Raw genomic sequence first — 25,708 nt, forward strand, 5'->3', positions numbered from 1 at the left:
CCCTGGCCACATTGCTCAGTTGGTTAGAGTGCCATCCCGATATGCCAAGGTTTGGATCTCTTGTCACAACACATATAAGAATTTGAAAAAGATTTTCTAGGACTATTATGAAATGTGAGGAGAATTCAGCTGAGATTTTCCATGAAGGGGAGAAAAAGAGGGAGAGAGACATTGATATGAGAGGGATAGATAGATTGGCTGCCTCTCTCATGTCCCCAAGTGGGGACCTGGACTGCAACCCAGGCATGTACCCTGACTAGGAATCAAGCCAGCAACCCTTTGGTTTGTAGGCAGGTGCTCAATGCACTGAGCCACATCAACCAGGGTTCTACTTTGTTTTAAAGTTTAAAGTAGCATAAGGTAGTAAGTTATGTATGAAGAATTTGCATGATGATTATCTGTGTGGAGTTGTCTTTACATCTAACTGAATACAGAAATTGACAAGAATAAAGGTAGAGTGAAATATATTGAATCCAAAGCCCAAGATTTGAATGAATGAAAGAGGAGTTACCCAGTTTTCACCACACCTAGCACGTGTAGCAGGAGGTAACTTTTGGAATGAGCTTCCAAAGAGTTGTTATTTTTGAAAGAAGTAAAAGGAAAAATATTTGAAAGAGTCAGTGGAGGATAAGAAGGAATGCCACCTGATCTTCTAGCCCTGAGATATTTGGAGGCATAAAAAATAAAACCACTTGCAGGAGAACAGAGTCCTCTGAAGAAGTCAGTTAAGGCAAGGAGCTGGAAACATTCAAAACTCTGAATGTCTATTCAGAGAAGAGTCTGAGGATGGGGAACTTTTGTCACGGATCCAGAGGGTTCAGGAGAAAAATGAAAGAGCTGAGAGAATCTAGGAGGGAAAGGAGGAGTTCAATTCCATTTTGTTAATGGAATTTATGTAGTAGGAATGGTTTGATTTTTCTCCAGGCTCTTTCTTGTTGGCAGGTCCTTAACCTTTGCCTGTTTGCTCTCCTTTCAGAGGGTGTATGTTTAGTAAGGGTTACCTTCCAGTTCAGAAATCTCTTGAATGGTCCATAATCCAATCATAACTCCCTTTCCTTTGGCAGTGGTTAGTTTGAGAAAAGGTGTATGATGCTACTGTACCTGAGGAAATGTGGGGAGAATTCAGCTGAGATCTTCCACAAAAAGCTTCCTTCTGTTAAAAGAAACACAAAAGAAAACATAGCTGTTCTGGTTTGTACGAATTTGTCCTCGACATTACGGTGTGAGTATGTAACACTGAGAGCTGTAATGGCCACGTCAGGACCATAAGGGAAAATTCAGCTGTAACGGGCATTATGCTCTGCTGCTTTTTCTCTTCTCTTCATTTCTTTATTTCATTTCAGCAGTTCTCTAAAATATGGGAGGGAAAAGTTCATGGGTAATCCTCTATTTTAACTTCAGAAAACATATACTTATTTTTCCTAATTGTAAGGATATTATCTGCTCACTGTGGAAAATGAAACAATTGCAAATTATATAAAGTAGAAATTAAATATTCCCAGCCTCACTTTAATACTTTTAGTCTATAAAAATGTTAATTTTTGACAAATATTGTATAAAGTATTAATATCTGTAACCTACAGTTTTGAGTTAAGGCTAAACAGGGTCTGGCAGAAGTAAGGCCAACTTGAGTGTGGCCAGTAGGGTAATAATATGGTTGTGATAATTTATGGTTTTAATCTGAACATTTCACCTAAAATGTCACATGGTGTGCTTGAGTGTGATATTGTTATGCTACAGAATTACATGCTTATGATTTTGTAATAAAAACAGGGCATTATTTGTGCCAGACCCTGTAGAAAGGGAAGTCTTCACCAAGGAGAAAGAGGCTTGAGGAAGTCCTAATGGACGATTAATAGCCTGCAGGAGGGAAAGGTGAGTGACTCAAAGTGGTTATGGAGGGAGATTCAGGTAAATAGGACACTTGTGTTTGAGTTGAAGACCTTCTGCAAAGGCTACAAGGTGGTCACTTTAGGAGAAAGATGCATCTCCTAAAGATTGTTTTTAGATGATACAGAGTGGAGAAGTTTGTAAGGAGAGGGGTGGAACATGAAGCTGGAAGGTGGAAGGTGCATCATATGAACAAGAGACCCAGCCCTGGCTGGGCTCAGATAGTTGCAATACCTTCCCATACACCAAAAGGCTGTGGGTTCCATTCCTGATCAGGGCACGTATGGAAGGCAGCCGATAGATGTTTCTCTCTCCCTTCCTTTTTTTAAGCATGTCCTTGGGTGAGGATTAAAAATAAAATTTTAAAAAAGAAAAGAAATAAAAAGGCCCCATATGCAATGCTGGAGTATGAACTAATAATGCAGAAGTAGGGAGTCAAGATTTTAAGCAATTGAAAAATAGGATCAGATAAATGTTTTTAAAATAATCGGTTTTTCAAGGTGAAACAACTACAACCTTCAGATTCTAGTCCTGGAGTCAAATCGTTATGGAATTGTGAACAAGTTCTTTAAGTATCCGGTTTTACAGCAGTCGGCTGCCTCTTGCATGCTCCCAGCTGGGACCTGGCCTGCAACCCAGGCATGTGCCCTGACTGGGAATTGAACCACCAACCTTTAGATTTGCAGGCCAGTGCTCAGTCCACTGAGCCACACTAGCCAGGGCTCTTTTCCCTCATTTTCAGAATGGGAAGAGTCCAGGAAGGGGTGTGAGGATTAAATGAGATAACCCATGTGAAAACACCTGGTCAAGTTCCTAGCATGTAGTAAGCATTCCAGGAAGGTTCATTTTCCTTCTTCTTCTTCTTCTTTTTTTTTTTTTTGTTCTATGGTTGATTAGAAAACCAATTTACAAAAGTAAATTGGTTTACAATTTTGTAACAATTTTACAAAAGAGCAACAATTTTGTTGCTCTACCGATAGGGGGGAGAGGGTTGGGAAATTTTTTAAATATTTACCTCAAGCAAAGTATATCTCATTAAGGACCACGGTTTGTGAGGGAACTTAAATGTTTCAAATCATTTAAACCCAGAACTAAGAGAACATTGCCCAAACCCAATTCAACAAACTTGTGTTACGTAATTTTTAGATAATAGGCAGGAACTAAGCTCGAGAAAATATACAACTAGAAATTCATGGACTTTATCCTTTTTTTAGTTTTAATAATGTATTTGTCCCTCAACTACTTCCTTTACATTAAAAAATTAAGAATATCATGAATGTTAGATAAAATAAAAAACACAGAAAAAATTACTCTTTTTAAGAGTAATTATCACCAGATGCAATTCATGGCAAGACTACTGCTTTTCTCTTACAGTCTAACTCTTACTTCATCTTGCTTGCATTAGATGACATCATAATGCCCATGGTGAAAATAATAGATTTTTCAGAAATGGGGGCCCTTGTAGCAACAGTTCAACAAATGCATGTAAATGTGTGTCTGTGAATACATCTGCCACAGATGCTGCACCTGGAAATGAGAACAGGAACCATTTATTATAAAAATAAATTGTATCTGTAATCTATACAGACCCTCCCCCACACAATCCTGAAAAAAATATGGCTTGTTAATTTTAAAGACTCTAGGTCACTAGAAAAGTTAAAGTTTGGAGGATAATCCTCACAAAACTGCAAGCTGTGTATATTTAAAAGATCAACATGTACATGCTTTTAGAGGTTTTCCTTGAATTTACAGTAAGAATGAGACTGAGGTTATCTCGTATCTAAATTAATCTCTAGAAGTAGCTAAACCATGTAAACCTTGGATTTATTTTTTAAATATATTTTATTGATTATGCTGTTACAGTTGTCCCATTTTCCCCTCTTCATTCCCTTTCATACTGCACATCCTCTCTCACCCACATTCCCCTGCTTTAGTTCATGTCCATGTGTCATCAGTTCTTTAGCTTCTACAATGCCCATACTATAAACCTTGGGTTTTTAAAGCAGCGTGGCAATCAAATCGCCGTCAGAGACCTTCGCTGCCTCCCCGTGCCTAGGGACCAGCAGGCACCAGGAAGAAATGAACGTAGATGTCTTTCCCTGTTGGGTGTTCCGAGCTCTTGAGCTTCACAACACTGCGGTGAACTGACATCTCTCACATACGTCACAGCAGCACAGGAAAGATTCTGCAGTGCAACACTGCCCAGCTACTCTCAGAAGCTGCCTGACTCAGGGGCTTGTTGTATATCTGATATCTTTTCTGATGATCTCCGTGTAACTAAATTTTGGGTCCTGTCAACATGGTTGCTTTTTGCTCAGCAGAAAGTACAACTGCCAATAGCCAAAGGCAAGAACAATAGGAATCAGAAAAACTCCAGTCATTTTAATTTTCTCCTCCCACCTCATTCTACTCTCCTTTTTGGCTATGGTTAGATGGGGTTCTTAACCTGGCAGAGGTCACAGCTGATCTGAGAGATACAAACAAACTCTTTTCTTAATTATCCTTATGTATTTTGGGTGCATAGGTTCAAGGTCATGAGAAGCTTGAACATTATGGCTTAACATTAGTCACGTACAAATGAAATGTGTAACAATATTTAAGAAAAACGTTTGTGTCTCTCAGATCAGCTGCAGCCTCCTGAAAGCTCAGGACCACTGCCCACCTCCCTGACCCCACAGACCTGAAGCGAGATGCCAGAAGCAAGGTGGGGTGAGGCTCTGCACTGGCCCTGGCAGTGTCCACTGTGAGGAAAACCAGCCCCAAGGGCCATGGTTGGCTCCTGCCCAGTGTGTATCAGCACAAAACAGTGTAATTGGTCCTAACACCAGACTTCAGCCAGATTACATTTAAAAAGGAAAGTCAGAAAGAAAGTTGCCTCCTTTGGTCAATGTTCCTTAATGTGTCAGCTTTATAAATGGACCTATATATAAAATGACTATATAAAATACCTTAAAATAAGAATTCCTTTACCAAACTATTCAATATAAAATTATATAAACTATCTCAACCTATGAAAACACAGTCCTATATAAAGTGAAGAAAAATAGGTTAAAATACAAAGTTAAAGCTATTATTAAGTTAAAGGTTAATTTATTTATTTTTTATTTTTATTGATTATGCTGTTACAGTTGTTCTATTCCCCCCTTCATTCCCCTCCACCCTACCCCCCGTCCCCACCATTACCCCCCCCTTTAGTTTATGACCATGTGTCTCAAGTCCTTTAGATTCTATATTTCCCATACTATTCTTGCCCCCCCATCTATTTTCTATCTACCATCTATGCTACTTATTTTCTGTACCTTCTTCCCCCTTCTCCTCCTCCCACTCCCCTGTTGCTAACCCTCCTTGAGATCTTCATTTCTATGTTTCCACTCCTGATCTAGCTGTCTTTTTAGTTTGCTTTTGTTTTAGGTGTGGTTGTTAATAACTGTGAGTTTGCTGTCCTTTCACTGTTCATGCTTTTTTAACTTCTTTTTCTTAGATAAGTCTCTTTAACATTTCATATAATAAGGGCTTGGTGATGATGAACTCCTTGAATTTGGTCTTATCTGAGAAGCACTTTATCTGTCCTTCCATTCTAAATGAAAGTTTTGCTGGATAGAGCAATCTTGGTTGTAGGTCTTTGGATTTCATGACTTGGAATACCTCTTTCCAGCCCCTTCTTGCCTGTAAGGTCTCTTTTGAGAAATCCACTGACATTCTGATGGGGACTCCTTTGTAGGTGACTATCCCCTTATCTCTTGCTGCTTCTAAGATTCTCTCCTTCATTTTCATTTTGGCTAATGTAATTATGATGTGCCTTGGTGTGTTTCTTCTTGGGTCCAAGTTCTTTGGGACTCTCTGAGCTTCCTGGATTTCCTGGAAGTCTATTTCCTTTGCCAGATTGGGGAAATTCTCCTTTATTATTTGTTCAGATAAGTTTTCCACTGGTGGCTGTGCCTTTCCCCCTTCTGGTACCCCTATAATTCGGATGTTGGAGCATTTAAAGATGTCCTGGAGGTTCCTAAGTCTCGTGTCATTTTTTTGAATTTTTATGTCTTCATTCTTTTCTGTTTGGCCATTATTTGCTTTCTTCTGGTCCACTCCATTGATTTGAGTCCCAGTTTCCTTTTCATCGCTATTGGTTTCCTGTGCAATTCCATTCATTTCAATTAGTTTCGCCTTCATATGTTTGTCTAATTTGTGGCTATAATCAACCAGTTCTGTGAGGATCCTGATGACCAGTGTTTTAAACTGTGCGTCTGAGAGTTTTGGTATTTCTTCATCACTTAGATTTATAGGCTCTGGGGCTTTGAGATCTTCTTGAGCCATTTTTGGTCTGTTCGCTCCCTTTAAGTGTGAGGAGCGGAGCCTTGGACTCCCAGGTCGCTGGGTTGTGACGGGGTGGGCAATAGGGCAGGGCCACCTGTATGTGGAGGCGGGGTCAGAGCGGGGAAATGGCGGCACGGCTTGCCGCTGGGGCTGCTGGCTCTCGTCCAGTGGCCCACTCCCTCGCTTGTCTCTCCACACAGGAATGCGCGACCCCAGTCAAACCGCAGCCCTGCTCCCTCGCTGTTTTCCCGCGATTGCTCGCTGAGTTGCCCACCAGGTCCAACCCTGCACCTGGATTCCGCGCCTGAGTCCATCTGACCGAGTTTTCCTGTGCAACCCTGCTTTACCAGCTGCTGGTTTCGCCCCTCTTACTGGTCAGGCTGAAGAATTTGTTGTTATCAGACTTCCGAAAAGTTCAATTTTCTGTGTTCTGGTTGTGTTTTCTGTTGCTATTATTTAGTTGTCTCTTAACTTGGTTGTGTGAGGAAGCACAGCGTCTCCACCTATGCCTCCATCTTGGCAGAAGTCCCAAGGTTAATTTAAAAATAACGTAATTACTGGTAATGCCAGAAACCTGCTGTTTGTCTGGTATTACACTTAAAATTCATTAAACCCCCAAACCTTAGCCAATCTCATTTATTTTCATCAAGAATTTATAGAATAGAGGGAATAATCCTAAAGTATGCATAAGACGATATCTCACAATGATGTGTCCTTTAAAAATGAACTCAGAACTTGTTAATGTGTAATATTTCACTGCCTCCTTTCTAGCTATTGTAAGTTAGTTACCCAGTGTACTGATTATTTCAGAATTTTTCCAATCAAAAAGTTAAGCTGATGAGTTTTTCCAGGGTCACCATCCATTTCCCCTTTTGAAAGAAGTTCCTCGATGTGCCCTTTTCCAGTCTTCATGCACCTCATCAGGCCTCCAGGAGTTCTCAGAAATGATACCTAGCGGTTGTGTGATGGCTTCGGTCAGCTCGTTAAATACTCCAGAATGCCAACCATCGGGACCTTGCGGGAGTGAGGGGCTTGCTCAGGTGGATGCTGTCGCGGACGAGCTGATCCCTGGTCATGGTCTTCAGCTTCAGCTTGGGGAAGCTCACCTGCTCCCTGCTGCGAGGGGTAGTCGTCTGGCTGCAGGGGTCCCCGTGGGTGCTCTTGGCCCAGCCCACGCATGGCACCCCCCAGCGGCTATTGGGGAGCGGGATCGCAGCTGGTCTGGGCAGCGTGGGCTGTGGCTGCGGCTCCTGCGTGAAGTAGAGGTCGGTGGCAGCAGCGACTTGTTCCCACACCCAGGCAGGGCTTCCAGGATACAGCGGTGGTGTGCGGGCGCCAGCACCCCCATGGTGTCCAGGTCAGCATCCCGGATCTGTGGATCTGCCTGCACACGTGTAGGTCTCCGAGCGTTATTCAAGAAGGACTCCGCGTGCTGCGGGGGCTGCAGGGCTTTACTGGTGAACTACATTGGTGCACAGGGTCGGACTAGCACCTGGCTGGCAAACTCAGCCGCAGAGCCCTAGGGAAACCGGCCGCACCGGTTCCAGAAATGTTAATCCTCCCCTCCAAGGGGAAAAACGAAATAGCAGTCAAGTTTTCCCTTTAAAAGAAAGGAGAAGGCCAGGCTGGGGTGGTGGGGGGAGGCAGAAACTTAAATAACAATTTTAAAAAATGTTTATTAAAAAAGGAAGAAAGAAAGGATAGGGCCAGAGACAAAAAAAAAAAAAAAAAAAAAAAAAACCATTATAAGAATCCTGAGGACAGAGAAGCGTAAGAGCGGCGAAGTGAGTTCCCCAAGCATCCCGGAGCTCGCTGGACTTTATCTTTTATGAGATAAAACGTTGCGTGCAATGTAATAAAACAACAGTAGACATATATGTTAAATAGACTGCCCAACTGGTTTCTGACAAACTTTTTTTCCCTCCCCAAGAGTGCCCTCGGTCGTTTACTGATGAGCAGCGAGAAGGCATGCCGTTGGTGTTAGAGGGGTGTTTGTCCAGGGTGGTGTCATACCTGGGCCCCTGCTGATGGTATGGATTTACCTTGGAATGCGTTCTTTTCCAGGGGAGCATAATGGGAAAACTACGGTTATGCACAAACATTTAAAAACTGGGTTAGGGCAGAAACATAAAATTTCCTCCTACTTTTCCAAGGTCTTCTGACTGGATTAATAATCGAACTAACATGAGGCAGATTAACAGGAAAAAATGACCAAATTTAACACACATGCATACATGAGGGTTCCATAAGAATATGGGGCTGAGCACATATCAGACAGTGAAGGCTCACAGTCCATCTCGAACTAAGATGGGGCATTTGTGGTTTTGGGACTTCAAAGGGCAGGAAGGCAATTCACATGGAGATGAGCAAGCAAATGTTTGCTAAGTACGTTTTCTGGGCTCTCTTTAACAATGGGGCACATTAGATGGGCTTTGTTACATTCCTCCCTGTCTGTTACACTTCGTTCATATAAAACTATAGTTATCTATAGTGATATCTTCCCTTCCTAGAACAGGTCCTGTATCGAAATTCTTTTAGTTCGTAAGAGGGAAGGCAAAGGCTTTCTTCTGAGATTTTAATTTCTTGAAAATAACTGGCTTAAAATAATCAATATCCCAAAAGTCTGGGGTGGCAAACTTTGCTCCCCCTCACTAGAAATTGGTAACGCTAGTGAGTTTCTTTATATCTCTGATATAGAAATGATAAATTAATGCCAAAAGAATGAGTAATACATCTTGACTACTTCTTATGCACCTCATTTGAATATAGTAGTCTTTAACTCTCCCTTGTATTTCATTTTAGTTCTTTCACAAAGCTTCCTCATCTGGCTGGAACAGAACAAAATTTACTGCTTGCCAAGAAAATCCAAACCCAGTGGAAGAAATTTGGACTGGACTCAGCCCAGCTGGTTCATTATGATGTTCTCTTATCTTACCCTAATGAGACAAATGCCAACTACATATCAATCATGGATGAACATGGAATTGAGGTGATGTAGAATTGTTGGTACTTCTCATACTTTAGAGCTCCACCTACTTATGTGAATTGTAATTCAGGGTCAAATGAAAATAAATTCGTTCATAGTGCAATGGAATTCATTTTCTAGAAAAATTATTGTTGCAAACTAATTATTCAGTGTTTACTATGTGAGTTACAGTGATAGGTCCTGAGACCAGAATGAAGACTAGGACATGGTTCCTTTGCTTAAATAAGGCGAGGCAGACATTAGAATACATATTTCAAATCAACGCAGTAAGTGCCATAAAGAGTATGATTAGGGTTCTTTATCTACAATAAAAAGGGCCATTTGGCCAAGCATTGACATAAGAATGTCCGAAGCTATAGAGAATTTTTATAAGAGTTTATTTGAGCCAAATTAGTAATATGATGGGGTGCAGCTTTTTATGCATTTGAAATTAAGAAGGGAACACAGGAAGATTACATGGAGGTGTGAGAAAACATGAGATTGAATTCAGGAAAATTAACAAGATTGTGTTCTCTCTTGAGGGTAGTAATTTCAAACGTATGTTAACCAGATGCACAGAAATAAAGGACAGAGCTTGCTTTAAGCAAAGATAAACTTTTTAACTAAAATTTTGTATGACTATTTTTACAAAAGACAGTTATGGAGAAATGTAGACATGAACATTGTATTTAAATGGAATAATAAACATTTTTTAAAGGAAAAAAGTTATATGACTAGAGTGTGACTACCCACCATGATCTCCCCAGTGAGGAATTTATGATCAGATCATCCTGTGAGATTACTTTCCATAGAACTTTTTTTTGTTCACATTGCCCTATAATTCAGAGAAGGCTTCCTGAAAGAGTTGATATGTGAATCATGAAAGATTCTAAAGGGTTCATTTATTCCATGAAAAAGCAAGATAAGAGAATTCTAGGTGGAAGAGAAAATATTGACAAAGCTTGGAGACATATACTAGTTTAGTGTTGTTAGGGGAATTTAAAGATTTTCTTTATTTCAAGAGTGTAAAATAGGAAGTGAGCCATGATAAGAGATAAATCAGTGCACAGTTGACTCTTGGATCACATGGGGTGAGGATAGCCAATTGCCATCCATGTATAACTTTTGATTCTTCAAAACTTTAATAATAGTCTATGTTCACTGGAAGCCTTACTGAAAACAAAAACAGTCAACACATCTTTTGTATGTTATATATATTATATACCATATTCTTACAATAAAGATAGAAAAAAGAAAATGTTATTGAGAAGATTACAACAGAAAATACATTTGTGGTACCATTTGTATTTATCAAAAAAATCTGCATATAAGTAGACCCATGCAGTTCAAAGCCGTGTTCTTCAAGGGTCAACTATATATGTTTTAGGGACAGGTCATAAAAGGACTGACTAGTGCATTGTCCTAAGCAGTGGGGAATTCAACCTCAGTCAATGGAAACCACTGACAAGTCCTAAGCAAGGAATGGTATGGCTAGCAAGCCATTTTAGAGAGTTTGAGCAGTCTGCACATTAGACCTAAATGAAGATGAGGCAAGGAATTCAGGTTGGAGTCTAAGACAAAAGTGCAGGTAAAAATAATGAAGCCCTGAATGAGGATGTTAGCAGGAATGAGGAAGAGGGGTGGTAGATTTAAGAAATATTTGGGAAGCAGTATTAGCAGGTGTTGATCAGTGATTGGAGGAAGGAGGTGAGGACAGAGTTCAGTTTGATTCCTAGGTTTCTTGTGTGGGTGGCTAGCTGGTGATGCTAACAATAACAACAGAAAATGCAGAGCCAGAAGCAGGCTTGGGGTGAGAGAGGATAAATTCACAGTTCAATGGCTGAGCTTGGACATGCCAGCTGAAATGCCCATCAGGCCCTTACACATATGAGGCCGAAAAGCCGGGCATCAAAGGTATATTAGGTATGGATAAAACTTTAAGTGTCAATAAGATCTGGCAGGTAGGGAGTAGGAAATGAAGCTAGCACTGTGCTGGGAATGAAACATAGGGAAACATTATTTAAATGCAGAGGAAAGAAAAGGGGCCCTCAACGAAGGTCAAAAGGAATAGGAGATTCATGAGAATGCCTCCTTCAAAGCCCTCTTTTTATACTTCAGCTGGGAACTTCTAGTTACTGAAATTGCATGCACTTACAGAAGTTTCTACTATTTTAAAGACAATGACGATGATAAAGCTCTTTCTCACTGTTGCTAGTGGAATTTATCTATTTGATCACAGAATCTAGTTTCAGGATGTTCTATCTTAAGTGTATCCTTGAGGGCAAAATGCATTACTGTTTGATAGCAATCTAGAAAATTTCTTTCTAACTTCGTGTGTTTCAATGCTTGCTAGATTTTTAAGACATCGTATGCTGAGCCACCACCAGATGGATATAAGAATATTACAAACATTGTACCACCATATAATGCTTTCTCAGCCCAAGGCATGCCAGAGGTAAAATAAAAGATATTTTCGTACTCAACCCTTTAAAACTTTTTTTGTCGTATAAAACTTACGTGGAGGACTAAACTAAGGGGATTAGGAAGGTCATACATGCTTATCTTTGAAATTCAGGACTATGTACACACTTCCTAAAAAAAAAAGAAGAAGAAGAAAAGCAGAAGAACACCAGAAAAAAAAATACATAAAAACCTGAGCCCGATGGAGCAGATGCTACTCTTTGAAACAAACTGATGAACATGCCTTTAATTCAGTAAAAGCAATGGATGTTTTTACATGCTTTTTCCTTTGTTCATTGGCTGACTTTGTTACATTATAGATTTATGGATGTGATTTTATGGATCACACTACAGAAGTTTTAAGATGAACACCATGGTTGGAAATTAAACATAGTTTTAAGATGAACACCATGGTTGGAAATTTTTAAAAAGTCATTTTAAAATGACTTTTATTTATTTTCTGTGACTCACTATCCACTGATCATTTCTGCAAAATAAAACACATGCTTTAAAGTGTTTTATGTGTTGTCATTTTTAAAACTTGTGAGCATATTGGCATATTTTCTGGCTGTTTCTACAGAATGAGCATGCATCTGTTTCTGTCACCCAAGCCAGGGAAGATTACTTTTGATGGTGCAGTTTTGTGAAGCATACTTATTTGTTGGTTTTCTCTTTAACTGGAGCAGTGTTATGTATAGTTTTTCTTTTTTGTTTTCCCTGCAGGGAGATCTTGTATATGTAAACTATGCTCGTACTGAAGATTTTTTCAAACTAGAAAGAGAAATGGGCATCAACTGCACTGGAAAGATTGTTATTGCCAGATATGGGAAAATCTTCAGAGGAAATAAAGTACTGTTATTTGTTTTTCTAGAGGGAAGAAGATAAAAAATATACCCTGTAAATGTAAATGAACATCTTACATCCCAGTTTCCAAAATTGCTTTCACCATATGGATATATGTATATGTGTTCATGGTTGCACAGGAAATCCTGTTTTTATGTTACCTCACATACCTAGAGAGGGAAATTATTTTAGATAATTTTACTACCAAAGCAATATTTGCTTTTTTATTTAATTAAAAAAATTATGCAAACTAAAAAATAATAAAACTCTCTCCTGTATTACCCACCCTCATTGCCCAATCATAATTGATCTTAACAGCTCTTTCCAGACCCATTTCTGTGAAATATGAATGTAAGTGTATGTCTCCATAATAATTTTAGATGTATTATTTTTTAACAAAGAGGGCATCAGAAACTATATACTATATAACTTCATTTTTCACTCAGCAATAACTTGTGGGTATAGTTTCATGTTTAAGAGTACAGGACTCGAGATCCAAGCAACCTAAGTTTTAGTCTAATCTGGGCTCCTATTCTCTTGATCTTGTACTGTGAGCAAGTTGCTTAACCTGCATGTTTCTTCATGAATAGAATGGAACTAATAATAACATCTATCTCTTATAATCCTCATGATGATTAAATGGCTTTAAGTTCGAAAACAAATCAGATAGTGACTTGTGCTTAGTAATTTCTATGTAACTATTGGTTAGGTAAATATCTCATTATTTTAGATGGTTACATAATGTTTCACAGAATTGATAAATAATTTATTTAACTCTCTCAGCAGATGCTTAGTGTGTCTTAAATTCATTACTATTGCAGATAATACCATTGTGAACATCTTTGTCAATATGTACTTCAACATTTGTGTAAAGGTTTTTTTCGCACTATAGATTCCTAGAAGTTGAATGCCTGAATCATATTGGGTATTATTTTAAAATTTTGACAGGTGTCTGATTACCCTTCAAACAAGTTGTGACAGATTGCACTCTCACTAATGTATGAGTGCTTTCTGAATATTAAAATATTTCAGTGGATCAAAACTGATCCATCTTTTACTACAATACTGGTAATGAAGAATTCCATATGTATAGGGTAGATTTTCTTATACATGGTTGATTTGGATTATTAGAACAATGTTTTCAAAAACACTGGGCCATTTTTCACCCACTATGACTATTTTGCATAGAATTTTAAATTAATTTAGTTCCACACATACTTACAGTGTTTATGATATGCCCAATTTTGAAGGGGAGACTGTTAAAAGTAATTAACTGTGCGGGTTCTCACAAACGCCCTCCATGCCATTGTTTTCTTATACATAAAACAAGAATACTAATAATAACACTAATCCCTTAGATTGTAACCCTAGGGGAGCAAAATATTTAAATGATATTTTAAAATACTTTTATCTGTCCTAACATAGAAATATGTACAAAATATACAAGTATAAAGAAGGGAGACATTAATTTTGCACTTAGGAACACTAGGAATGTTTCGCAGAAGTATAACTTGTTTGGAGTTGTGTAAAATACATGAGAGTTGTTAGGTCTACCAGAAGAGAAAAAATATTCAAGGCAGAGAACAAAATGAGTAACAGCATGGTAAAATGCAATGTCCAAATTTCCTTACATTATTAAGTGATTTTTCTCTTAGGTGAATAAGTCAATCATTTGCCATTTCTACATCATTGATTGCATACTGCCCCTGCAGGTTAAAAATGCCATGTCAGTGGGAGCCATAGGAATCATTCTGTACTCAGATCCAGCTGACTACTCTGCCCCTGGGGTGCAGCCATATCCCAAAGGATGGAACCTTCCAGGACATGCAGCCCAGAGAGGGAACGTGTTAAATTTGAATGGTGCTGGCGACCCCCTCACTCCAGGCTATCCAGCTAAAGGTAATGCTGTCACGGTCTACCCTTTTTTTTTTTTTTCAAAAATAGTACTTGCCTGCATAAAAGGCATAAAAGTAAGCAAGCATCCACAGAACAACATTAAAATTCTGTGCAAAGATAATATTTGGGATTGCTGTTGCTAGGAATTCAAAGACATTTCCCTTGTATTAGTTTCGGCTTTTCATTAGGTGTAGACATGGAGAAGGAAAAGTCAGTTGAATGATCTCTATTTTCTTTCTACCTTTAGTAGAGAGGAGATTCAGAAACAAGATCCTCATATCCAAAGTAATATTGTCCTTACCAAACTAGAATATAAAATTTCTCTTTTTTTAGTATATTTCATTGATTATAGTATTACAGTTGTCTCAATTTTTCCCCATTTCCCCAGTTCCCCCCTTCCCTCCTGTGATCCCCGATTTAGTTGTCTATGGATTGTGCAGGTAAGTTGGCTTCTCCATTTCCTTCTGTTCATAACATCCCTTCTGTCTATCTTGTACCTACCAGATTACATTTCTAAATCCTTGTATCTTTTCCCCTGTTCTCTCCCTTCCCCCTCCTGGCTGATAACCCTCCAAATGATCTCCATATATATAATTTTATTCCTGCTCTAGTTGTTTGCTTAGTTTATATTTGTATTTGTTTTTGTTTTTTAGATTCAGTTGTTGATAGTTGTGGGTTTGTTGCCATTTTAATGTTCGTAGTTTTGATCTTCTTTTTTCTAAATATGTCTTGTTAACATTTCGTATAATAAGGGCTTGGTGATGATGAACTCTTTTAGCTTTACCTTGTCTAGGAAGCACTTTAGCTCTCCTTCAATTCTAAATGATAACTTTGCTGGATAGAGTAATCTTGGTTGTAAGTCCTTGCTTTTCATCTGTTTGAATACTTCTTGCCAGTCTCTTCTTGCCTTCAAGTTTTCTTTTGAGAAATCAGCTGACAGTCTGATGGGAACTCCCTTGTAGGTAAATAGCTTTTTTTCTCTTGCAGCTTTTAAGATTCTCTCTTTATCTTTAACTTTTGGCATTTTAATTATGATGTGACTTGGTGTGAACCTGTTTGGATCCAACTTGTTTGGGATTCTCTGTGCTTCCTGGACTTGCTTCCTGGACTTGTCTATTGCCAAATTAGGGACATTTCCTTCATTATTTTTGCAAGTAAGTTTTCAATTTCTTGCTCACCCTCTTCTTCTGGCATCCATATGATTTGGATGTTGGCATTTATGGAGTTGTCCCAGTGTCTTCTTAAACTCTCCCCATGTTTTTGAATTCTCATTTCTTCATTTTGTTCTGATTGAATGTTTATTTCTTCCTTATGTTCCAAATCTTTGATTTGAGTCCTGTCTTCCTTCCCTTCACTGTTGCTTTCCTGTGGATTTTTCTTTATTTCCCATAGTAGAGCCTTCACTTCTTCCCTTATGCTTTTGCTGTATTCAATGAGGTCTTTGAGCATTCTGACCACCAGTGTTTTGAATTCTGCATTTGATAGGTTGGCTGTTTCCGAGTTGCTTAGTTCTTTTTCTGGCATTCTGTTCTTTTCCTTCATTAGGCCATATTTCTTTGTCTCCTGATTTTGTCAGCCTCCCTGTGTCTGTGTGCTAGGTAGAGCCACTTTGATTACCTTTTAGTATACCTGTTAAGTCATATGGGGTGAAGCCTTGGGTATTTGTCAGAGTGGGGTAATCATGGCTCTGTGTATGTGGAGGAGGGGTACAAGAAGGGACAGTGCCACTGCTGGCTGACTTCTGGGGACTTGTCTGGCCCTCACCCCATTTCAAGTCACTTCATCCACTTCCCATGTGAGACTGCTGTCCCTCCAGCTGCTGCCCTAGTTGTGGTTCCCAGAGTGGGTGGGTTTGCACATGTTCCAGGCTCTCTTGAGAAACTGGCAGTTTCTTCCTCCCCCTCCGTCCCCCTCACTGGGTTTCCAACCAGAAGTTATAGGGCATTCTTTTTCCTGGTGCTGGAGACCTGGGCTGCGTGGCCTGGCCTAGGGCTGGGCTTGCTGGCTCCCAAGGTGTCTCCCTGAGATTTATCCAACACATGTGAATGCAGGGCTACTGTTTCCACTGGCCACCACCACCTTGCCACCTGTCTATTGCCACCCCTGTCGCCATCCTCCTACCCATCTGGACGAATATAACTTCTTTAAATCCATGGCTCTTGGACTTCCATACAGTTTTGGGTAGTTTTATGGCAGTTCTGGGTGTTTTTCTGTTTTCAATGACTTGTGTTCCTTCTTCTGGTTGTGTAATGAGGCAAAGCTTCATTCCTACACCTCCTACACCTCCATTGTCCCTCTACACCTCCATTTTGATCAGAAGGTAGAACATAAGGTTTCTAAATGCCTAGTGATTTTATCCTTCTCTAGATCATATTTTTTCTTTTAAAAATACCAGTGAGTTTTTGTGTGTGTGCTATTTAATATCTAAAGTGTGAAAATTTTGACAACTATGTAACTATCTCTACAGTCAAGATAATGAACTTATTCATGACTCAAAAGTTTCCTCTCATCTCTTTGTAATGGCTCCCTCTGACCCCTTCCTGTTCCCTCCCTGCTAATCCATGGAAAACCACAGGGATCTGCTTCCTGTCGGCAGCGTTATTTTGAGGTCTATCCATATTGATATGTGTCTATACATTCCATTTTTGCTGGGCAGTATTCCATGGAATAGATATACTAATTTTTTTATTCATTTACTTGATGAAAATGTGGATTGTTTTCAGTTTGGGGGCTATTATACATAAAGCTGCCTGAGGAGTTGTATACAAATCTCTTTGTATGCAGGCTTTCATTTCTCTTTAGTAAGTACATAGAAATGGAGTGGCTGGGTAATATGACCCAGGTATGTTTAATTTTTTTAAGAAATTTTAAAATGGTTTTCTAAAATGGTTGTACCATTTCACATTCCAGGAGCAGTGTATGAGTGTTCCAATTGCTACATCCTTACCAACACTTAGTATGGTAAATCTTTTTGACACTATATTCTAATAGAAATTTGGGCTCTCCAAGTTGCAATTCTTTTTCAGTTTTTGATTTCTCTCAGCATATTTATAGTTTCACTGTACAGATCATGTATACCTATTTTCAGATTTATCTATAATCATTTAATATTTTATGCTCTCTTAAATTACATTTTCTTTTTTTAATCTATTTTTTAATTTGTATAGTTTTTTTTTCATTACCATTTAGTCCCTGTATACTCCCCTGCCCCCAGCAATCACCACACTTTGTCCATGTCCATGAGTCCTTTTTCCTTTTTGCTCAGTTCCTCCATCCTCTTAAATTAACATTTTAAATTTGTTTCCAACTATATTGCTAGTAAATAGAAATATTATTGTATTTCTAGAAGAAATATATTGATATTCTATCCTGCAAACTTGTTAAACTCACTAATTAGTACTTCTAGGATTTTGTAGATTGCATCAGAGGATTCCATCTTCTAGGATTTTGTACATAGAAAATTGTGTCACCTGCAAATGAAAACATTTTTCCCCCAATCTGGTTGCCTTTTATTTATTTTTTATTGCCTTTTGCACTGGCTAGTACTTCCCAAAATTTGTTGAAACATTGTTAGAGTATATATTTTTGTTAGAGTAGATATTCTTGCCTTGTTGCTGCCCCAAAGAGAAGTCTTTCTCTGTTAAATATGATATTATGTGTATGTTTTTTATAGATTCTTTTTTGTCAGATTGAGGAAGTTCACTTCAATGGTAATGAGATGAGCTTTTGTCTTAACACATGTATCTAGAAATATATATTGGATTTTTGTCAAATACTTTTTACTGCATCTATTGAAATAAAGTTGTTATATACTTTTGTTAAGTTACACTGATTGATTTTTGAACCAACCTTTTTATCCTGGGGTAAACTCTACTTGGTCACAATATATTATCCTTTTATATATCATTAGTATATTGTTGAATTTGTGCTAAAATTTGGTAAAATATTAGTCTTTAGGGATATCAGCTTATAGATTTGTTTTCTTGTAATATCTGTCATTTTGGTTTTTTTTAAGAGTTTATTTATTTTTAGAAGGAGGGGAAGAAAGGGAGGAAGGGAGGGAGAAAGAGAGGGAGAGAAACCTCAGTGTGTGGTTGCCTGTCACGCACCCCCAACTTAGGACCTTGTCTGTGACCCAGGCATGTGTCCTGACTGGGAATCCAACTGGGGACCCTTTAGTTTGCAGGTCAGCAGTTCGCAGGTTGGTGCTCAGTCCACTGAGCACACTCAGGGCTAATATCTGTCATGTTGGTATCCATGATGCTGACCTCATGGGATGAGTTGGTGACGGTCCCTCATCTTTATTTTTTTATGCAAGAGATTTTTGTGGTTTTTTAAAAAATTTTACTTATTTCTAGAGAGGCAGGGAGGGAGGGAGAAAGAGAGCAAGAGCAACATCAATGTGTGAGAGATGCATCTATTGGTTGCCTGTTGCATGTCACCAACTGGGGGCCAGGCCTGCAATTGGAGCATCTTCCCCGCTGGGAAATCGAACCAGTGACCCTTTGGTTTTGCAGTCCAAGTGCTCAATCCACTGACCCACACCAGCCAAGGCTATGCAAGAGTTTTTAAGAATGGGTTTGATTTTGTCTATGAATGTTTGGTAGAATTCCCCACCAGATCCATCCAGTCATTAAGGTTTATTTGTGGGAATGCTTTTAACTACATATTCAATTTCATTAAGAGATATATGGCTGTTCAGGTTAGCTCTTTATTCTTGAGTGAGCTTTGATAGTTTGTGTCTTTCAAAGAGTTTTTCCATTTTATCTAAGTTACTGAATTTATGGGCATAGATTTGTTAATAATATTCTCTTGTTATTTTTTTGTTTGCAGGTACTGGAGTGATATTCTCTTTATTCTTGATATTAATGATATATATTCTTTATTTTCTTTGTTCCCTGATCTGTGTTGCTAGAGATTTATTGATCTTCTGAAGGACCATTTTTTAGTTTTACTGATAATTTCTATCCTTTTTCTGTTTCCTATGTCTTACGTTTGTTCCCTGGTCTTTTTTATGTCCTCTCTCTTACTTTTCTTCATTTATCTTTGTTTTCTAGCTTCTTAAGGTAAAATCTGCAGCCATTTGTTTGAAACCTTCCTTTTTTCTAAAATAGGTGTTTCAGTGCTATGATTCTATTTTGGTTGAAAGTCAAAGTCCTAAGGAGGTTTTTAAGCCTGGCAATATTTTTCCACCTTTCTTTAGTGAGCATATTGTGTTTGAATAAAATCTTTATTACTTTTTTCTAAGATCTCTTTAATTCCCTTTAACTTTTTTACAGTTATTTCTAGCTTGGGGATATGAGACATATTTTCCAGACAGCTGGTAAACTGAGACGTCTCTAATGATTCAAGATATCCTTGAGAAATTAAAGTATTATTTAAAAAAAATTTAATGCATTGACTTGAGAGAGAGAGGGAGAGACATCAATTTGTTATTTTTCTTATTTATGCATTCACTTGTTAATTCTTGTATGTGTCCTGACCAGGGATCAAACCAACAATCTTGACATATTGGGATGACCCTCTAACCAACTGAGTAATCCAGCCAAGGCAAAATGAAATGTTCTAGAAAAATTTAAGAGAATTATGTGAATGTCAAAGCAAGTTTGGGCCCTGGCTGGCTTAGCTCAGTGGATTGAGTTCAGGCTTGCAAACCAAAGTATCAGTCAGGGCACATGCCTGGGTTGCGGACCAGTTCCCAGCAGGGGACACATGAGAGGCAACCATACATTGATATTTCTCTCCTTCTCTCCTTCCCTTCCCCTTTAAAGATAAATAAATTAAAATCTTAAAAAAGAAAGTTTGGGAATCTACAGTACCTATAATTGATTTTAAATTAGAATGTAAATGATTTAATATCTTACTGTTGAATTAAATAGACCATATTAGTAAAACAATCATTAATTTGGGGGGAACTTGTATTTTGACATTTTATTCATTAACTTTGAATATAATGTCAAATGTATTACAAATCTGTAAGAATTGTAAAAAAATCTTTTTTCTCTACCCCTGGTTCCAGCGTTTAATTGTTTTCACTTTATGCAATTGATTTCTGCAGAATACACCTTTCGACCTGATGTTAAAGAAGGAGTGGGAATGCCCCAGATCCCTGTGCACCCCATCGGCTATAATGATGCAGAAGTATTATTACGGTATTGTGTTCTTGTTGGATATGAGATTAAGATATTTTGCACCAATGTGTTCATTGTTTTTTCTAGAACCAATGTAACCTAATTATGTTAAAAGTCTTGGGTCAAACTAGCTCCTGAAGTAAGAAAAACAAAGCATACCTTTATCCCCCTATAGATGCACGGTCAGTTTAAACCCTAAGAAAACATTACTCTTTTTGCTACAAATGAAAGTCTCAAAAGTGAAACTATGTCCGAAGATAAAAATGTTTATTTGAGACTTTTTCAAGTAATTGTATTTCCTTAGATATTCATTTGGTATTTGTGCTTGACCTGTTTTATTTAATTTTCTTTATTTTATTATTTTAATTTTGTACTTGACCTGCATTTTAAAAATATGATAAAGCCCACCACTCATTAGATGTGTGGACTTGGGCTATTCACACAATCTTTCTATGATTCAGCTTCTTTATCTGTAAAATGAGGACAGAAATAGTTTGTTCCCAATAGGATTTATAAGAAGTAGACAAGATCATGCATGTAATGTTTTTAAATGTGGTAAACATTCAATTAATGTTTGCTATTATATGCATTCTGTAATTGGAAATCCCTTTCAAATCTAATTTATATATTTTTAAAAATGTCTGTATCATTGCAGCTTAATAACTGCTTTAGGAATGCCTACTGTGTAATGTGTAGCTTTAGTAGAAGTTAGTTTCTCCTTAGCACAGTCATGGGTTTCATACTTGCAGGATTTATTGGACCTAATGCATGCCTACATAAATAAATAAAGTCAAAAGTCAGGGGGCTGAAGCTTTCCTTTTCTCCTCACTATTTTTTTTCTCCTTAACTCTCATCACTAACACATTGAATAGTTTGCTTGTGTATCTGTTACGGCTCTCTGGTTAGAAAGCAAGCTCCCTAAGGGAAGTGGATTTTGACAGTACTTAGTAAATGCTCAGTAAGTGTTTGTTAAATGTATGAATGAAATATCTCACCATCACACTTGGTGAATATTTCTAAGAAATTGTGATGTTCTGCCTTTTTTTTTTTTTTTTTTGTGTCATTTTCAGCCATCTGGGAGGCACAGCTTCACCAGATGACAGCTGGAAGGGAAGTCTTGCTGTGGATTACAACATTGGGCCTGGCTTCACAGGGCAAGGCTCCTTCAGGTAACTACCTTTAACAGCCTGCAGAAGTTTGATATGTTTAATGGAAAAATGTCAGGGTAACTGTTCTACCAGGTAGATTTCACTTATCTTCGTTTTCCCATTTTTATTTTATTTTTTAGAAGACTTTATTTGTTTATTTTTAGAGAAGGGAAGGGAGGGAGAAAGAGAGGGAGAGAGACATCAGTGTGTGGTTGTCTCTCAAGTACCTCTACTGGGGACCTGGCTGGCAACCCAGGCATGTGACCTGACTAGGAATTAAACCAGTGACCCTTTGGTTCGTAGGCCGGTGCTCAATCTACTGAGCCTCACCAACCAGGGCTGTTTTCCCATTTTTAATAACGAGTAAGTGATCATTTTATATCACTGAAGTATTTTTAGAATAACATATGCAATTTCTTCCAGTAGTGATATTACAACATTTAATTCATAAAGTCTCAAAAATTGAGACTTTGAATTTATAGATTCAGTATTTTAACACGTTTCAGTTAAAGTTTTAGAACTGTTTTCATAACACTTTCAGAATGCGTGTGAATCACTAGGCTAAGGTAAGGGAAAGGAGTGAAAGAGAGACAGGATGCCTTTACTAAACATTTGACTGTGTGGGTGGGTTAAGTGAGTCACATGAGCAAGCATGTAACTATTGCAGGGCTCAATACACTTAATTGTTATTAACGCATTAGAGCACTGTTGTAGAGGAGGAGTGATAACAGCCTGCTTGTTTATTGAGCTTAATTTTACAGAAAGGGTAAATTTTCCACTGGATGAGGGCAAGCAGGAAATGCCAGCTAGAGAGATCAGCTTGAACAGAGTTGTGAAACAATGTAGCATGATTTGCCTGAAAGGTGGAGAGAAAAGACAATATAACACTGATAAATCAGAGAAATAAAACTTTTTATTTTTTTTGTTAAGTGTATTTTATTGATTATGCTATTACTGTTGTCTCGCTTTTTTTATCCTTTTTATCCTTCTCCACCCTGTACCTTCCCTCCCTCCAGCCTTCCCCCGCACCCCTTAGTTCATGTCCATGGGTCATACATGTAAGTTCTTCAGCTTCTCTGTTTCCTATACTATTCTTAACCTTCCCCTGTCTATTTTGTACCTACCGATTATGCTTCTTATTCTCTGTACCTTTCCCCTCATTCTCCCAGCTAAAATATTAACAATTTTAAATTTTTTCACTTCAACTACATGCTTAAGTGCTTAGAAGTAAAATATCATGATGTCTGCAACTTGCAAATATTCCAACAATATTAACAATAATTTAGGTGGTATATACATAAGAATTCATTAACCTATGTTAGAGTTTTTTGTGCTCTTGAGATTTTTCATAATTAAATGCTGAAAGAAAGCTGTTAGACATAATCTGTATATGAAGTAATTTCTTCCCTTGTAAATTCTAGGAAAGTTAAAATGCATGTTTATAACACCAATAAAATTACAAGGATTTATAATGTAATTGGAACTATCCGAGGATCTGTGGAACCTGGTGAGTCATAGAATATTTAAAACACTTTTGTTTTTACAAACATTGAAAGAATAAGATAATTGTACTCAACAGTTGATTTTTTATGGTGACATAAAACAACTAAATTTGAAACAGAAAAGCACTACTCTGAAAGAAAACTTTACCTTATAGTGTTGATTTTTTTCCCCCTATGGAGGGAACTCGAGCAAGAGGAAGTTTTACTTGAAGAAAACCTAAGTTACAATATTTCCAGTGTGCTCCAAGTTGTAGCTCTTTTGAACGCCTTCTCTTCCAGACCGGTATGTTATCCTGGGGGGCCATCGGGACTCCTGGGTGTTTGGAGGCATTGACCCAACCACTGGGACCGCTGTTTTACAAGAAATTGCTCAGAGTTTTGGGAAACTGATGAGCCAAGGTAAATCATGTTTCTTTGGTGGGTAATAACAAAAACTGACTCACTAATTTTCTTTTATTTTTAGGCAGGTGTACCTAACTATGCATGTTAACAATGATTACAGGCTGGAGACCTAGAAGAACTATCATTTTTGCTAGCTGGGATGCAGAAGAATTTGGACTTCTGGGTTCCACAGAATGGGCTGAGGTAAGTAAGACAAAGAAAATTATTTTCTTAGTCAACTGGGAACAAATATGTATATCTCAGGATGTTCACAAATATATTCCATTACCTAATATGGTTTTAATGAAGACTCAAGAATTTAAGAACTTGAGTTTGCTTTTACTTTCACATTAGTTTGGGAAGACAGAATAACTTCTTAAAATCTATACATTCAGAAAATAGCCAAGACTGTTTCTGACAAGTGAATTGACTTATCTGAAAACTCACAGATCCCTGGAGTTCATTTTCAAGGTCTTAGTTTCCTTGGAATTCTTCTATCTAAGAAAACATAAGATGTTCTATTAAAATGTCTTTCATTATAATTTCACATTTGTGAATTTCACATAAAATTGCAACCATACGTATACAGGGTCTGGCAAAAATGATACCCCTTTTTATTACATAAATTTTTTTACAAAATCATAAGCATGTAATTCTGTAACATGACAATATGTATTCATGCACACCATATAACATTTTTTATTACTTTATTTTATTTATTTATTTTTAGAGAGAGGGGAAGGAAAGGAGAAAGAGAGAGGGGGAAACATCAATGGTTGGTTGCCTCTCACAAGTCCCCTACTGGGGACCTGGCCTGCAACCCAGGCCTGTGCCCTGACTGGGAATCAAATCAGCAACCCTTTGGTTTGCAGCCTGTGCTCAATCCACTGAGCTACACCAGCCAGGCCCTATATGCCATTTTAGGCCTCATGTTCAAATTGCTGTCCACCTCGTGCAAGACATACACGTACCCTGCCAGCCATACTCAGTGGCGTTATTTCTGCCAGAGCCTGTATTTCACAATTCACAAAAGTGCCTGATTATTGAGTATATGAGAATTTTGTAAACAGACTTACTTTAGCTGTTTGCCTTTAGAATTTCTGAGATTTTTTTCTTCAGATATGACTGACTTTCATTTGTGACTACCTCTTAATGCTTTATCCTTAAGTGTCTCTCCCAGGCCACCTTCTTTCATCTTTTTCTCTTAGCCCCTCTGTCGAGTAACCCTTAAATTCTTAAATGTACAAGGTAAGCTCATAATTCTTATAAAGGGAGGTGTACTATATAAGCACTTACTCTCCCACCACCATCCTCTGTAAGTCCATATTGTTTTCGTAAGTCCAGTCTTTATAAAGGAGTTTCAAACATGTCACACATTTCTTGACATTGGCTGTGGTTCTTATAATGCTTTCCATCTGAATCATTTTCTCTTATTTTACTTTAAAACAATAGGAATCAAACCAGTATGGGGGTAAGTAAAATCACACATGTAGTTGCCTGTCAATCACTTATCTTCTTTTTTTTTATTTTTTATTTTTAATTTTAGACAGTGGGGAAGGGAGGGCAGAAGGCGGAGAGAAACACCAATGTGAAAGAGAAACGTGGACAGGTTGCCTTCTGTACATGCCCTGACCGGGGACCAAACCCTCAGCCCAGGCAGGTGCCCTGATGAGGAATTGAACCATCAACCTTTTGGTTTGCTGGATGATACCCAACCAGTTGAGCCACTCTGGCCAGTGCAATCACTTATCCTTTTCATTCCATTTATATTGCAAAGTTCTGTTGTCACATTGGTATTATAAACATGCATTTTGGAAGTAGACCAGACGAATGAAATCTCATTCATTGAGTTCATTTACTTTTAGAAATAATGTAATTTAATGTGAATACAAGTATATATGAATTCATGTCTCTGTTTCTATAATTTTAGCAGCTTAAAATAAAGATTAAAAATCTAAGATATAAAATAATATGCTTTGCATTAAATACATGTGGGTTAAAAGACAATTTCATGACTTTCTAGTTTTCTATCAGATTTTTTATCATATTTGACAGCATACTCCCATTAAATATTTAAGGAATCTTCCTTATTTATAATGTAAATCTTTTACAATGGAAGCCCTGACTTAATATTTTTCTATAACAGAGGCAATTACCATCTGGCCTGTGTGGGCAAGAGCA

The 25,708-nt window shown here is 37.9% G+C and overlaps 1 protein-coding gene and 1 pseudogene across 3 annotated transcripts in view; one reads left to right on the forward strand and one right to left on the reverse strand.

Annotated features, from left to right (window-relative positions):
* The window catches only part of NAALAD2 (N-acetylated alpha-linked acidic dipeptidase 2), a 58,213-nt gene that overhangs the window by 11,397 nt on the left and 21,108 nt on the right, over positions 1-25,708 (forward strand). For 2 of the 3 annotated variants that reach the window (XM_037162011.2, XM_037162010.2), the window contains exons 3-11: positions 9,004-9,190; positions 11,520-11,621; positions 12,350-12,475; positions 14,182-14,368; positions 20,424-20,517; positions 21,567-21,665; positions 23,066-23,151; positions 23,426-23,545; positions 23,649-23,731. In XM_037162011.2, coding sequence (XP_037017906.2) covers positions 9,004-9,190; positions 11,520-11,621; positions 12,350-12,475; positions 14,182-14,368; positions 20,424-20,517; positions 21,567-21,665; positions 23,066-23,151; positions 23,426-23,545; positions 23,649-23,731 — 1,084 coding nt within the window. The remainder of the gene's footprint in view (positions 1-9,003; positions 9,191-11,519; positions 11,622-12,349; positions 12,476-14,181; positions 14,369-20,423; positions 20,518-21,566; positions 21,666-23,065; positions 23,152-23,425; positions 23,546-23,648; positions 23,732-25,708) is intronic. The other variant, XM_037162012.2, reaches the window with a different exon arrangement.
* On the reverse strand, positions 7,153-8,171 carry LOC119061452 (sterile alpha motif domain-containing protein 5-like; annotated as a pseudogene).

This window comes from Artibeus jamaicensis, unplaced genomic scaffold, assembly GCF_021234435.1.
Source record: "Artibeus jamaicensis isolate MK-2021 breed Jamaican fruit bat unplaced genomic scaffold, CSHL_Jam_final contig_64, whole genome shotgun sequence".
NCBI lineage: Eukaryota > Metazoa > Chordata > Mammalia > Chiroptera > Phyllostomidae > Artibeus > Artibeus jamaicensis.